We start from the raw sequence: 12307 nt of genomic DNA, 5'->3' as shown, positions 1-12307 counted from the left end.
GTGAGATGAAGACTGACCAGGGAGGCCTGAGCTTCATGGCTTAAATGAAAGTAGCTTAGGGTTCTTTCCCTTCCTCATGTAATAGCAGGCAGCAGGAAGGGAGCAAGAGAGACTGAGAACTGCTTTCATTGCCCTGAAGTACTAGGGAATAAATTCTCTTTCAGGACAGAGTATGGCTGTGGAGGTAGGGGTTTTTGAATGCCAGCAGGGAAAAAAAAAGAGAACAGAGCCTGAGAACTTAGATCAGGAGAGGTGGCACACAAACTAAGAAAAGCCTTTTCTCATGTCATCACAAACCCTTGGGTTCCCAGGGCTTGCTTGATTGCTGTGGAGTTTTCAATGTGGCTTTAAGTCCTGACTTAAAAGGGGGAAGGGATGAGATTGGCAAGAGTGAGCAGATGGTTTGGTGAGATGAGATCCCTTAGGCACCGAGATTGAAGTCAGTGGTGACTGGGGCTGTGGAGGGGTGTGTGTGTGATAGGGAGATGAGGTTTGTGAATGACGTGTTTGTATATATTACTGTGTTGTGTGGGTATGAAGACGGATGTGTGGGTGGGGTAAGGAGTGTGCTTATGTATGAGGAGGTGTCATTAAAGTCACCAGACATGATGTACTAGGGGAATACAGAAGAATAAGGGTTCACTCCTGTCCTTAAGTAGCTTCTGGACAATTTAACTGAGTGGAAGACATTGGAAAAATAAGAACCAGAGGAAGTTTGTAGGAGTTGAGACCACCGAGGGTGGAATGGATAGGAGGGATTCCAGGAGGAGGTAAGACTTAAACTGAGCTCTGAAAGATAGGTAGAATTTTAGTTAATTGGCAAAGTGAGAAGAAAATTACAAAACCAAAGCCAGAGAAGTTAAGAGTGTGTGTTATCTTGGGTGATGGGGTGGAAGTGGAGTGATAAATGTGACTAGTCATTGGGAGCAATGGGAGATAAGGCTAGAAAAGCAAATTCAAGACATTATGTAGGACTTCATGGTGGTCCTCTAGGGATGGGGAATGATATGAATAGAGCTAGACTTTAAGAAGATAAATCTAGCAAATGAAATACAGAGGGGAGAGACTAGAAGGAGACTGCTTTAGAAGACTGATGCAGTAGTCCAGATCAGAGATGAGATGAGAACCCACTTCTAGTTTGTATGGGAATGAACAAGCCCCTCAGATGAAACCTGAAAGATAAGCATCCCTAATAAATGTGGTGTCCTGGACAGGAAACAAGGGTTTAGGGGTATGGGCAATTCATCTCCTGCTAGTGGAGGGTTTGGATTTTGGAAAAGAAAGAACAATTGATATTCATGTAGAACTTTAAAATGTACAAAATATTACATATGTATGTTGTGTATATATATATGTGTGTGTATATATATATGTATGTATATATATGTGTGTGTATACACACAACACACACACACACACACATTATCACTTAAATCTCCTAGCCTTGTGAAATAAGGACTATTGGTGTTATCCCCATTTTGTAGATAGAAACTGAGGCTCAGGTGAAATGACTTGCCAAAGTCACATAGGTAATAAATGTCGAGTCAGACTTCAAATCCAGGTCTTTCCAAGTTCAACACTGAGTATTTGGTTTTCTGGATCATGGATACTTCAGTATATACTTCAGTGGATCTGTGATCCCATCAGTGTAGATACTTTCTCCACTGAGATCACAACCCTCCACACTGTCTTATCTTGTGTGATTCTTATCCATGCCTTTCTGCAAGTCCTCCATGAAGGCTCACTTAGTGTATGGGAAGCCTTCCAACACTTAAGATAGAAGAAAGATGGGCTTGTGGTCAAGGCATCTCACAGACCTGGGGAAAACATCTATGATGAGGGACTCAGTAGCCTGATCAACAAAGCTTTAAAACCGGAATGTGACAGGAAGGAAGAAAATGCCTACATGTAAACCATAAAAAAAAATATAATGTGGAGGACGTGATCAGGAGCTTTAGACCTGGAAGCAATACTAAGGGCCATCTCATTCAATGCCCTCATTTAACTGATGAAGAAATTGGGACCCTAAGAGGTGAAGTGATGTGCTCAAAGTCACACAGAAGTAGAAAAAGGATTTAAACCTAGGTTCTCTAGGCTCTAAATCCAGAGGGTTTCCCCACCACCACAGAACAAAGAATAGTACTTTCGGTAAGGAGAAAAGATCAAGGATGAGGTCTATATTCAGTTAACTCCATATCAACTGCACAATCTGAGCAAGAGACAGTGACTGAGATTTTAACACAAACAGGTACAACCTCATAGGTGTCATTGAGACTTAAGAAGATGGGATTCAGGACAGGAATCCATCCATGGATGATCACGTCTTGTCCAAAAAGAAACATGGGGGGGGGGGTGCGCCAGTTTGTACCTTAAGAAGCCCGTGCTCAAATCTTAATCTTCAAGGAGAATTATTGAGATGGGACTACAGAAAGCACAAGGGGAAATGACTGTAGTATCCTAGAGTTTGTGATAGCCAAGGGCAGAGACAAATACTGGAGATGTTAGGCTTTGCATCAGAGGGCAGAACTAGAGGAGAAGCTGCAAAGAGGCCAATTCACACTAGAGGTTAAGACCTTCCTAGAGCTATCCAAGAGGAATGGATTGCTCCCTGTTAGAGGTCTGGATAACCACTGGTAAGGGTAGTTGCAGAGTAGATTTATGCTCATGTACAGGTTGGACTAAATGGCCTCTCAGATCTCTTCCAGCTCTGAGATTCTGGGAGGTCTGATCTTGGTGACTTAGAAGAGTGAGAACACTCTTTGGGTTGGAATGGTCAGCACAGACTTTGTGGAGGTGAGACTGGAGCTAGACTTCGATGTGTAGGTAAGATTAGGCTAGCTATGAGGCTTGGCTGGTAAGGGGGCAAAGCATGTGGATGTGGAGATGTGGAGATCTGTGGAGATGTGGAGATCTGTGTGCTGAGCTTTCTGTTCTACTTTCTCTTTATGGGGGCTTAAGGTAAGTATATCCCCTGAGGCCCAAGAACAGGGGGCAGAGGTGTATGTGTTGGGCGGGGGCATATTAGGGTAGGGCTGCCTTGGCACTCCCGCTCAGGTCTGAGGACAGGGACACCTAGATCCTCATTCCTTCTGGGAAGGAAATCTGTAATTTGCAATGGGAACTCAATTAGTGTGTGTTCCCATAGCTAATAGGTGGGGATTAGGTGTGTGTGTGTGTGTGTGTGTGTGTGTGTGTGTTTGCAGAGCATGGGGGAAGCAGTGGGAAGATATGACAAGCCCCTGATATAAAGCTTTTTAGAGTCCCAGAGTGAGCTGGTGCCAGGATGATGTTGGGGGAGAGGGAAGATGATGGAATGGCCCTAGGCATCCTGATACTCGGCTGTCCTCAGTCCCCATCCTCCAAGGCACATCTGAGTCTGATAGCTGCGGAAGAATCCAGGCTAATCTAAACTAGCATCTCCAAAGTGGGAAGAGTTGAGGGGGGTTATGGGGCTAGACACCTGAGTCTTCAAATTGAGGGGAAAAGATGTCTGGATCCTAGTCTGCTTTCTTCTACCTCCCACCTCTGGTGGGTAGCCCCTGAGATGCCTCGATCCTTCCTAGTAAGAAGCAAGAGGTCCTCTGGAAGGAAAAAGTTGATTGGTAAGTACGGCCTGTCCTTTCTGAAGATCCCTAGCCCCAGAATTCTGCAGGGCTCTCATGGAAGAGCTAGGTATTTGGCTGCCCAAGTTCTAGAGGGAGAGAAGGGCTGAGGAGCAGAGAATGAGGACAGGATAACTGGCCAAATTAAAACTGGAATTTAAGGGCCTTGGATGGGGGTGGGTATGGGGGGGGTGTTGAGTTAGGAACCAGGATATCTTAGATGGAGGGTGGGCAAGGAGCAGCAGAGTCAAGAGCTACACTGCCTGGGTTTTCCCACAGTACTTAAGGAGTGATGGGTTCTTCTTGTATAGGCTTTACTCCAGGGGATCCAGTCCTGTCTGTGGGGAGCCTTGGAGGCACATGGGCTGAGAGGCCCTCATCCCCAGACCCTGAAGCCAGCTCCTCCCTGAGGTCCCCTGTCCTAACCGAGGGTGACCTCGTTGGTAAGAGCTCCCCTGGGTCTAAGAAGGTGGAAGCCAGAAGGCTGTGGGCTTAGGCTAGATTGTGAGAGGTTACCAGACAATTGGGTCCTTGGGGTCTCATACTGACTGGATTCATTTGACCTAACCCCAGGGCTCCAGGGTCTGGCCAGCCTCTCCTGGGATGGTCACTGCCCCCAGCCCCAGCTCCAGCCTCAGCCTGAGACAGGAGTTGCTTCCCCACGTCTGCAGCCACAGCTACTGCTGTTACCACCCACAGCACAGCCCCCTCACCAGTTCAAGGTAACCCAGGAGAACAGGGGGGCGGAGGGACAGAACATACTCCAGCGCCAGCCCCAGCCTCATCTTTCTGCCTCTAAGGTGGGGCGGGATGATGTCGAGGAACCCTAGCCTTGTCCCTTCTTCCACCGATCCGTCCTGCCCTCAGGAGAGACTGTTCCCCTGCGGAGTGTGCGGGAAGAGTTTCCGGCGCTCCTCCACTCTGTCCACACACCTGCTCATCCATTCGGGCACGCGGCCCCACCCCTGCCCCTTCTGCGCCAAGCGCTTCCACCAGAAATCCGACATGAAGAAGCACACGTTCACCCACACCGGTGCGGGCCGGGAAAGATGAAGATGAAATGGGCTGGGTAGAGGGGGATAGGGTAGGGGAGCAAGCTTCCAAGCTGCTGGAAAGGCCACCGCGTGGTCTCAGCAGGAAATGGCAGAAGGACTGCCCCTCCCCTCCATCCCCTCCTAGCCGGCAACAGATCTCCCACTCAAGGAGGGAAGTAGGAAAACAGCCCAATCCATTGTCAGCCTCATCTCTCCCCAGACGTATTTCACCCTTACCGGTCCTCGTATTCATTCTCATAGTTCCTCAAGCCCCTCCATTACCCTCCCCTGCCCTCATTTTCCCTACCCACTAACCACCCGAATTCTACCATCTTTACTCCCCACTAGATTTCCCATCTCCCCCTCAATGTATTCCTATAACTCCCCAGTTCTGATAACGGGTTTACCCACCCTACCTCCATAGTTCCTCTCCTGTCCAGCCCCATACCTATTCCCCTACATATGCTCCTTGCCCAGCCCCTCCCCACTTCCACCAAATTCCCCTCCACCTTTCCACAGGAGAGAAGCCCCATCACTGCGGAGTGTGTGGAAAATCTTTCAGCCAGAGCTCCAACCTGCTCACTCATCGTCGGCAGCATGGGGTGAGCTGCCCCCTGTCTCGGAGGACAAAGTGTCCACCCTCACAGGAATCCTCCTGCCTCAAAGAGTCACCTAATACCTCCCTGGGCCCCAGGGAGAAAGGAGAAACCTGTCCCTAAAGCCTTGTTCCCCACCTGTTCAACCACACCATCACCATCAGCAGAAATGAGAGGGCTTTGATACAACCTGTGTAAGGAACCGCAGATCCAGGTTCCAGACAGCCCAATCCCCCCCAAACACAGCAGCTACAGCTCCACTGTCTCATCTTTATTTATTACAAACTAAAAAGGCCTTAGAAAACACACAGACACACCACACACAGACTCTAAGGGCCACAGGAGCAAACCAGCAAGGACAATCCACAAATACATACAGTGCATGGGATTGACAATGAGTTTGTCAGGCTAAGACCCTTCCAGGACTCAGAAGCATGTTAGGAAGCTAGAACATCAACAGGGCTTTTCCCTCTGCCCAGTTCCCCTTACTATGGAACTGCAGATGGGAAAGCAGGTAAAATGCCAGTATTAGACAGGCTGGGGCCTTTAGTTCAGAGGGCACACCAGTCCTTCGGATGGGATGGGACAAAGGCATCTCAGTGGAAGGTCTCCACCTCCACTACAGTCCAGTCTCCCTGTGGTGAGGCAACATCATCTGGGGAGAAGCTAGTGACAGATGTGATGCTAGCCCGGGACTCATCCAAAGGGGAGAGCAGTTCTGCCCAGCGGCCCAGCTCAGCATCACTCAGAGCTGGGCGGCCACTCCCAGGTCCCTGTCTGGCTCCCCCTGGTCCCTCTGCAGCCAGCAGCAGTGTCCTGCTCAGCAACTGCTGTACTACACTGGCCTGCAATGCTCCCAGCTGCAGCTCACCCACTCGAGCTGGCTTGGGACCATGAGGGGCTGGAGGCATCTTCTCCACTGTCTGATCATCTTCTTCTTCCTGATCCTGTACCTCCCTGCTCGGGGGTCCAAATGCTGTTTCAGGGGCCTCTGCCTCATAGATTGTGGACAGGCCATCAGGGGGCCCAGCCATAGGGGACCAGGGCAGAGGCTCACCTATGGGAAGGAAGGACAGGGTTGAGACATCCCCTCTTCAAAGAGCTGCCCTCTTCCTCCAGGCCTTTCCCCTCTGCCCCCTGGCTGGGCTTACCTGGACCCCGTGGGCAAGTCGAGGGGAGGTGGTACAGGGGCTCTGGGTGGGGACTCCTGGCCGGCTCCAAACAGCAGGATGGCAGGCAGCAAGTTCGAGGTCAGGATCAGGTGGGGGCGAAGCTGGGGCTCCTATCTCAGGGCCACTGTCATAGGCTCGCAGCTCCTCTGGAGTACTTGTGGCACTGCTGCTGTGTCCAGCAAGGTCTGGGCCACTCAGAGTACTGGATGGGCTTCTGGACAGCTCCCCACCCAAGGCTCCCAAGGACAAGACAGACTCGGGAAGGGGCAGCTCCCCAGGAGGCGCACTCTGCAAGTGGGGCTGGGCCAGCACAGGGGCTGTGGCCAAGGGAGAGAGAGAAGGTGGCACAAGAGATGTGTCCAGGGGCGGGGGAGGAGCCTGAGGAAGAGGCGTGGCTAATGGAGAGGGAGGAGGGGGCTGCACAGGGCATGTATCCAAAGATGACGCCTGAGAAGGCATGGCCAGATGAAAGGGAGGGGACTGAAGAGGGGGTTTGGCCAGGGGTGGGGAAGGCGGGACCAAGCGAAAGGATGGGGCTTGTTGAGAGTGTGCTCCTAGGGAAGAGGGAAGGGCCTGCAGAGGGGGTGAAGCTGGAGGAAATGGAGAAGCTTGAGGAGGGGGTGAGGCCAAAGGAAAAAGAGAGAACTGAAGAGGAGGTGTGGCCAAGGGAGGAGAGGGAGGGAACAAGTGAGAGGGTGGGTCAGAGGGAATGGGCGGGGCCTGTATAAGAGGTGTGGCCAAAATGGAGAGCCTTTGAGAAAGGGGAGGAGCCTGGTGAGGAGGCGTGGCTAAGGACAAGGGTGGCTCCTGTGAAGGGGATGAGGGTAAGAGAAAGCCCTTCTGAAGAGGTGTGGCCTGAGGGGGAGAGGGCAGGGCCTGCATAAGGGGTGTGGCCAGGAGAGAGTCAGCCCTTTGTTCAGAGGGTGTGGCTAAAGGAGAGGGCGGGTCCTGAGGAGTGGAAGTGGTTGAAGGAATGAGAATACCCTGGATAGGTGTGGCCACAGGAGAGGGAGGGGCCTCGGGATGAGGTGTGGCTGGAGGGGATGGGGCCTGGAGGAAGGGTGTGGCTAAGGGAGGAGAAGGTGGAGCCCGTTGAGGGGCTGTGGTCAGAGAGGGAGGAGCCTGAGGAAGTGATGTGGCTGAGGGAGAAGGATGGGTCTGGAGATGACTGGTGGCTAAAGGAGAAGGTGGAGCCTGCTGGGGAGATATGAACAGAGAGAAATTGACTTCTGGAGGGGGTGTGGTTAAGGGAGAGGATGGAGCCTGCTGGGGAGATGTGGACAGAGAAGAATTGGCTTCTGGAGGGGGTGTGGGCAAGGAAGGGGGAGGGCCTTGTTTGGGAGGTGTGGCTAAGGGAGAGGGTGGAGCCTGCTGGGGAGATATGAACAGTGAAGGATTGGCTTCTGGAGGAGGTGTGGGCAAGGAAGGGGGAGGGGCTTGTTTAGGAGGTGTGGCTAAGGGAGAGGGTGGAGCCTGCTGGGGAGATGGACAGAGGGATTGACTTCTGGAGGGGGTGTGGGCAAGGAAGGGGGAGGGGATTGTTTAGGAGGTATGGCTAAGGGAGAGGGTGGAGCCTGCTGGGGAGATGTGAACAGAGAAGGATTGGCTTCTAGAGGGAATGTGGGCAAGGAAGGGGGAGGGGCTTGTTTAGAGGGTGTGGTTAAGGGAGAGGGTGGAGCCTGCTGGGGAGATGTGGATAGAGAGGGATTCACTTCTGGAGGGGGTGTGGGCAAGGGAGGGGGAGGGGCTTGTTTAGGAGTTGTGGCTAAGGGAGAGGGTGGAGCCTCCTGGGGAGATGTGGACAGAGAGGATTTGATTTGTGGAGAGGGTGTGGTCAATGAAGGGGGCGTGGTTTGTTGAGAAGGTGTGGCTAAGGGAGAGAATAGGGGCTGCTGGGGAGATGTGGACAGAGAAGAATTGGCTTCTGGAGGAGGTGTGGGCAAGGAAGGGGGAAGGGCTTGTTTAGGGGGCGTGGCTATGGGTGGGCCTGCTTATCTTTTCTATTAGGTGGAGGTATAGAGGGAAGGGAAGGACCCGTGGACCGCATTACTGAGCCGGTCGAGGGCGGGGCCTGAAGAGAGGGCTGGGCCAGTGAGGCAGTAGAGGCTCGGTCCTGGCGACGGGTGGGTCCAGGAAGGCGGGACTGAACCCCGACAGAACCTTCCCTGGACTTCCTCCTGGCCATAGAGGCTGGGCTGGAGACAGGGTCCCCAGGGCTCTTGGGGGTTCTTCTAGGGGCTGTGGCTTTGGGCAGGGGAGAGGGCCTGGCCTTGGATTTGGGGGGAGCCCGCGGAGACCCTGGTTCAGGTCCTGAGGCTCCAGGCAGACGTGACCCAGGGAGCCCAGCCCTTGAGGCTTGGGCTCCCTGAGCTGGTCGAGCAGTATCTGGAAGAGACCAGACAGAGGAAAGGCCTCTGGGAGGGTCATTTTGGACGACCCTAAGAGACCTTCCCCCTTTGCCTGCACCTGGTGGTGGTTTTTGGCTCCTTTCCAAATTGAAATGGGGGGGGGGGTGAGCCGGTTCCTTCCCTGGTGCCCTTTCCCCATAGACCCCTTCCCTGGGTACTCCTCACTGCTAACAGGCCACCACCCTCTTGGCCTGAGGCCCATGCCATCACTATCCCCCTGACTCTCCTACCTCTCCTGGCCTCTGCTGGGGCCACATTGCTCCGTCCTGTGGGGGTAGAAGCTAGTGCTGTTTTAGCCTTGGCTGCAGACTCTGCTGGGGCAGAGCGGACTTGCTTGGCTAGGGTGCACACTTTGGAGCCCTGAGACCCTGGCCTTAGATAGGAGAAGAAAGCCTGGGTCAGACAAAGAAATTTTGCTTGGGTCCCCCAGGATCATTTAGGGCTGACCCCCTTCCCTGGAACAAAAGCTGATGGTTTGTATACATTTGTATCTAAGGTTGTAAAATAAATTTGTTTCCTGTGACACACTCACCCCTGAGAGAAGCCATACCTAGGGAGGGACTATGAACCTGAAAGGGACCAGCCTGGGGAGACAGCATATGTGAGGAGGGGCCTTAAGGAGGGACCAGTTTGGGACATGGACCATATGTGAAGGGAGTGTGCCATATCCGGAGAAGGGAATAGCCTGGGAAGGGGAAATACCTAAGGACGGGCTGTGCCTGGGGAGGGTCCAGCTCTGGAGTGGTCCTATCTAGGGAAGGGTCATACCTGGATAAGTGTTATGCCTCAGTCATGCCTAGAGTGGGTCCATATCTGGAAATGGGTCATACCTGCTTGTGGAGGGACCAGTCTGAAGGGGAGACATTCTTGGAGAAGGGTCATTCCTGGAAGCTTGGCCAGCACCTGGGGCTGGTTCCGCTTTCCTCACCAAAGGCTGCCTGGACACTACAGGGAGAAGCTCCAGGTTAGTTCAATGCTGACTTCCTCTGTCCTCCCATAATACCTTAAACACACCTTTGGAAGAGGATGGGGTTGGGGGGGGGACAGGGAGTGGACAAGGGAAGGCCTTCCTCTAAGGCCAGAAGCCCTGCATTATGAGCCCTGGAGGGTACCTCAGAAGGCTTGAGGAAGCCAATCTGCTTCCCCCAAATTCCCCTCCCTTTACTCTCTCTGACATTTGGACACAAGAAATGAAGGACTAGAAGGGGTAGGGACTCAAGTAGCAGCAGGGTCAAGGGGTAGAGTTCAAAGTCATTGTCAGACAGGAGGACCAAAAAGGGGCAGATTTAAGGTCCCAGAAACAGTGTCAGGAATTGGAGCTGGGGGTCAAGAGGCAAGACCTGGGGCCTCTGTACCTGTGCTAGGAACATTGTAGCCTGTCTTGCTGGTTCTGGGGGGCCCAGATAGGGCTGTGGTCACCTTGGGGACAGCGGTTGCTCTTCCTGCCTGTTCCCCTGGAGACCTCTTCACCACAGTTCGGGGTTCAGCAGTGGCTCGTAGGGGCACTGTTCCTGATCTTTTAGGAGTCCCAAGAGGCCCTGGTACTGAGGAGCTGGGCAGGCGGGGAGCCAGGGGTCGGCTGCCCCCGGCTTTGGCTTTTGCTCCAATGTTCATACTGCAACAGACAAAGACAGAGGGTGACACCTGCATCCCAACCTCTCTTGCAGCACCCAGACATACCAGCACCTTCCCCCACCCCAGCCTCTTCTGCCTTTTCCAGCACCCAACTGTCTAGTTTCTCAGTCTCAGTCCCCATGCTCCTCATACTTCTTTTGTATCCTTTTCATCTGGAGGAGGGAGCCAGATACCTGCCTCCCCCACCAGCTGGACACCATAGGCGTTCCCAGCTCTCCTGTGTACATCCTGTAGCAACCAGCCCCTTGGCACCCAGCAGGTTCTGAGGGAATTAAATGGCAGATGGGGACCCCTCCCCCTCCACCCTCCCATACACAGCTTAGAGAGAGATTAGCACCACCCAGCCCTCCCCTTGAAGTGCTAGGATAGTGCTGACGCCACCACCCAGGACCCAGGCATCCTATCCTCTGCCGGCCAGCATTTGAGAGACCCAGTCATCCTTCCCCTGATCCCACACACAAACTCCAGAGATCCCTGCCACCCCCAATAGCTGAGGGATAGAACAGAGAGTTTCCTCTCCCCAGTACAGGTGCTATTCCTGTCTAAATGTTCAGCCTCGACACATGCAACTCCCAAGAAGACCAGAGGAAACCAAGGTTCCAACTAGGCCTGAGGAAGGGGCAAAGGATCAGAAACCCATGCCTCATTTCAAGCAGATGGAAAGCTTAGGGAAGGGGGAGCCGCTCTGGTCACGTCTCTCGCTCGAGCGGGGGCAACTGAGTAGGGATGTGCTCCCTGGGGGGGGGGTTGTCTAGCGTTCCCCCCACCCCCCCACACCTTGATTCCAGACACCTGCTGGCGGAAGGAGGGGATGAAGAGGGGCTGCCTTGAAGGAGTTAATGGAGACAAAGAGCCCGGCGCAACCGCCGAGGTCCCCGCCTCTCAACCCCTCCCCCTCCACCTGCTCCGCTCGCTTCGCGCCCCCCAAGCCCATTGCTCAGTCACCTTCAGCCTCCAGCAGCTCGAACACCTGGGTCCCCGTGGGAGGGCCTGACCGGGCAGTAGGGCCTCGGCACCGAACCGAGGGGAAGGGGGAGAAGAGGGAGGAGGCCAAGGAAGGGGAGGGGGCTGGGGGCGAGGAGACGACAGACGAGCCCCGCCCCACCCCGCCCCCTGCCCCAGCCTTGGCCGGCTAGAGAGGGGACGACGCAGGAGGGGGTAGGGCCAGTGGCCCCGGGTTAACGTGGACGAGACGGAGGAGGAGATGGAGAAGGGGGCGGAGAGCCACGACAAGGGAAAACGAGATGGGGGGAGGATGAGAAAAATAATTAAAAGATGCAGGCGAGAGGAGGCGACAGAAGGAAAGAGGGATGAATGGTGAAGGAGAGAGGAGTGGGAAGAAACAGAGTGGGGGAAGATAGAGCTGACAGAGAGGCAGACCGAAACACAGGGAGAAAACGCAGAAAACCAAAGAGACACAGTCTGGAAACCGAAGGCAGACGGGATGAAAGAGGAGAGAGGAGAGGGACAGTAGGAGAGACGCTGGAGCAAAGACTGAGGGGAGGACGAATCTCTGGGGGATCTTTTTTTTTAAAAGGGAGTGTTCCCATGGCAACTGCCTCCAGGAGTCCAGAAGGAGCATATGGGGAGTGGGAGGAAGGAGAATTTCCGGTGCCCCTCAAATGGCCTACTCCCATTAGATTCCACCCACCTGCCCTCATCAACCCCTTACACTACCACCATCACCCCCAAGCCCACCCCTACCCCCAGCCCCTTTCTACCCCTTTCCCCCTTTTCAACCTACCTGGCCTCTCCAGTCCTCTAGGAAACTGACAGGCTGGGCTTTGGACAGGTTGGGGGTGGGACTAGTACTCCATTGGTCTATTTTCTTGTGGGCAAACCAATCATCATGCTGAGTAT

The 12307-nt window shown here is 53.7% G+C and overlaps 3 protein-coding genes across 7 annotated transcripts; 1 reads left to right on the top strand and 2 right to left on the bottom strand.

The window, feature by feature from the left end:
* The first annotated feature begins 20 nt into the window (after window positions 1-20).
* On the top strand, window positions 21-5492 carry LOC110202100 (uncharacterized). Of its 3 annotated transcripts, none has more exons than XM_020978116.2 (6): window positions 21-770; window positions 3537-3602; window positions 3914-4045; window positions 4176-4324; window positions 4470-4635; window positions 5156-5492. In XM_020978116.2, exons 2-6 carry the CDS (start codon window positions 3545-3547, stop codon window positions 5353-5355), a joined length of 705 nt encoding a protein of 234 aa, XP_020833775.1. In that variant the 5' UTR covers window positions 21-770; window positions 3537-3544; the 3' UTR covers window positions 5356-5492. The 3 variants fall into 3 exon arrangements, with proteins under 3 accessions (XP_020833775.1, XP_020833776.1, XP_020833777.1); XM_020978117.2 differs by having other exon boundaries at window positions 21-2958; XM_020978118.2 differs by lacking the exon at window positions 3914-4045.
* On the bottom strand, window positions 5491-7889 carry PRR36 (proline rich 36; the record flags this gene model as incomplete). Its single annotated transcript, XM_020978112.2, has 1 exon — window positions 5491-7889. A coding segment is annotated over one exon (1563 nt), but the record flags the coding sequence as incomplete, so codon positions are not given.
* An 11-nt stretch (window positions 7890-7900) lies between these two features.
* Window positions 7901-12270, bottom strand: LOC110202099 (uncharacterized). 3 transcript variants are annotated; one of them, XM_020978114.2, is made up of 5 exons: window positions 12192-12270; window positions 10168-10427; window positions 9643-9757; window positions 9043-9185; window positions 7901-8789 (listed from the first exon to the last, which is right to left on the bottom strand). In XM_020978114.2, the coding sequence occupies exons 2-5, from the start codon at window positions 10424-10426 to the stop codon at window positions 8380-8382; spliced, it is 927 nt and encodes a 308-aa protein (XP_020833773.1). In that variant the 5' UTR covers window position 10427; window positions 12192-12270; the 3' UTR covers window positions 7901-8379. The 3 variants fall into 3 exon arrangements, with proteins under 3 accessions (XP_020833773.1, XP_020833772.1, XP_078010343.1); XM_020978113.2 differs by lacking the exon at window positions 12192-12270 and adding an exon at window positions 11393-12083; XM_078154217.1 differs by lacking the exon at window positions 12192-12270 and having other exon boundaries at window positions 10168-10456.
* Between the last annotated feature and the right edge of the window lie 37 nt (window positions 12271-12307).

The sequence above is a fragment of the Phascolarctos cinereus genome, unplaced genomic scaffold (assembly GCF_003287225.1).
Source record: "Phascolarctos cinereus isolate Bilbo 61053 unplaced genomic scaffold, phaCin_HiC Scaffold_4;HRSCAF=312, whole genome shotgun sequence".
Classification (NCBI taxonomy): Eukaryota; Metazoa; Chordata; class Mammalia; order Diprotodontia; family Phascolarctidae; genus Phascolarctos; species Phascolarctos cinereus.
The sequence above is the reverse complement of the archived record's forward strand: the minus strand, read 5'-3'. Positions and strand labels throughout refer to the sequence as shown.

Coding starts and splice junctions, on each gene's coding strand:
- LOC110202100 (XM_020978116.2), top strand. CDS start 3,545: ATGCCTCGATCCTTCCTAGTAAGAAGCAAGAGGTCCTCTGGAAGGAAA. Junction 4,046..4,175: donor AACCGAGGGTGACCTCGTTG/GTAAGAGCTCCC, acceptor ACCTAACCCCAG/GGCTCCAGGGTCTGGCCAGC. Junction 4,325..4,469: donor AGCCCCCTCACCAGTTCAAG/GTAACCCAGGAG, acceptor TCCTGCCCTCAG/GAGAGACTGTTCCCCTGCGG.
- LOC110202099 (XM_020978114.2), bottom strand. CDS start 10,426: ATGAACATTGGAGCAAAAGCCAAAGCCGGGGGCAGCCGACCCCTGGCT. Junction 9,758..10,167: donor CTACAATGTTCCTAGCACAG/GTACAGAGGCCC, acceptor TTCTCCCTGTAG/TGTCCAGGCAGCCTTTGGTG. Junction 8,790..9,042: donor CCCAGCAGAGGCCAGGAGAG/GTAGGAGAGTCA, acceptor GGTCTCTTCCAG/ATACTGCTCGACCAGCTCAG.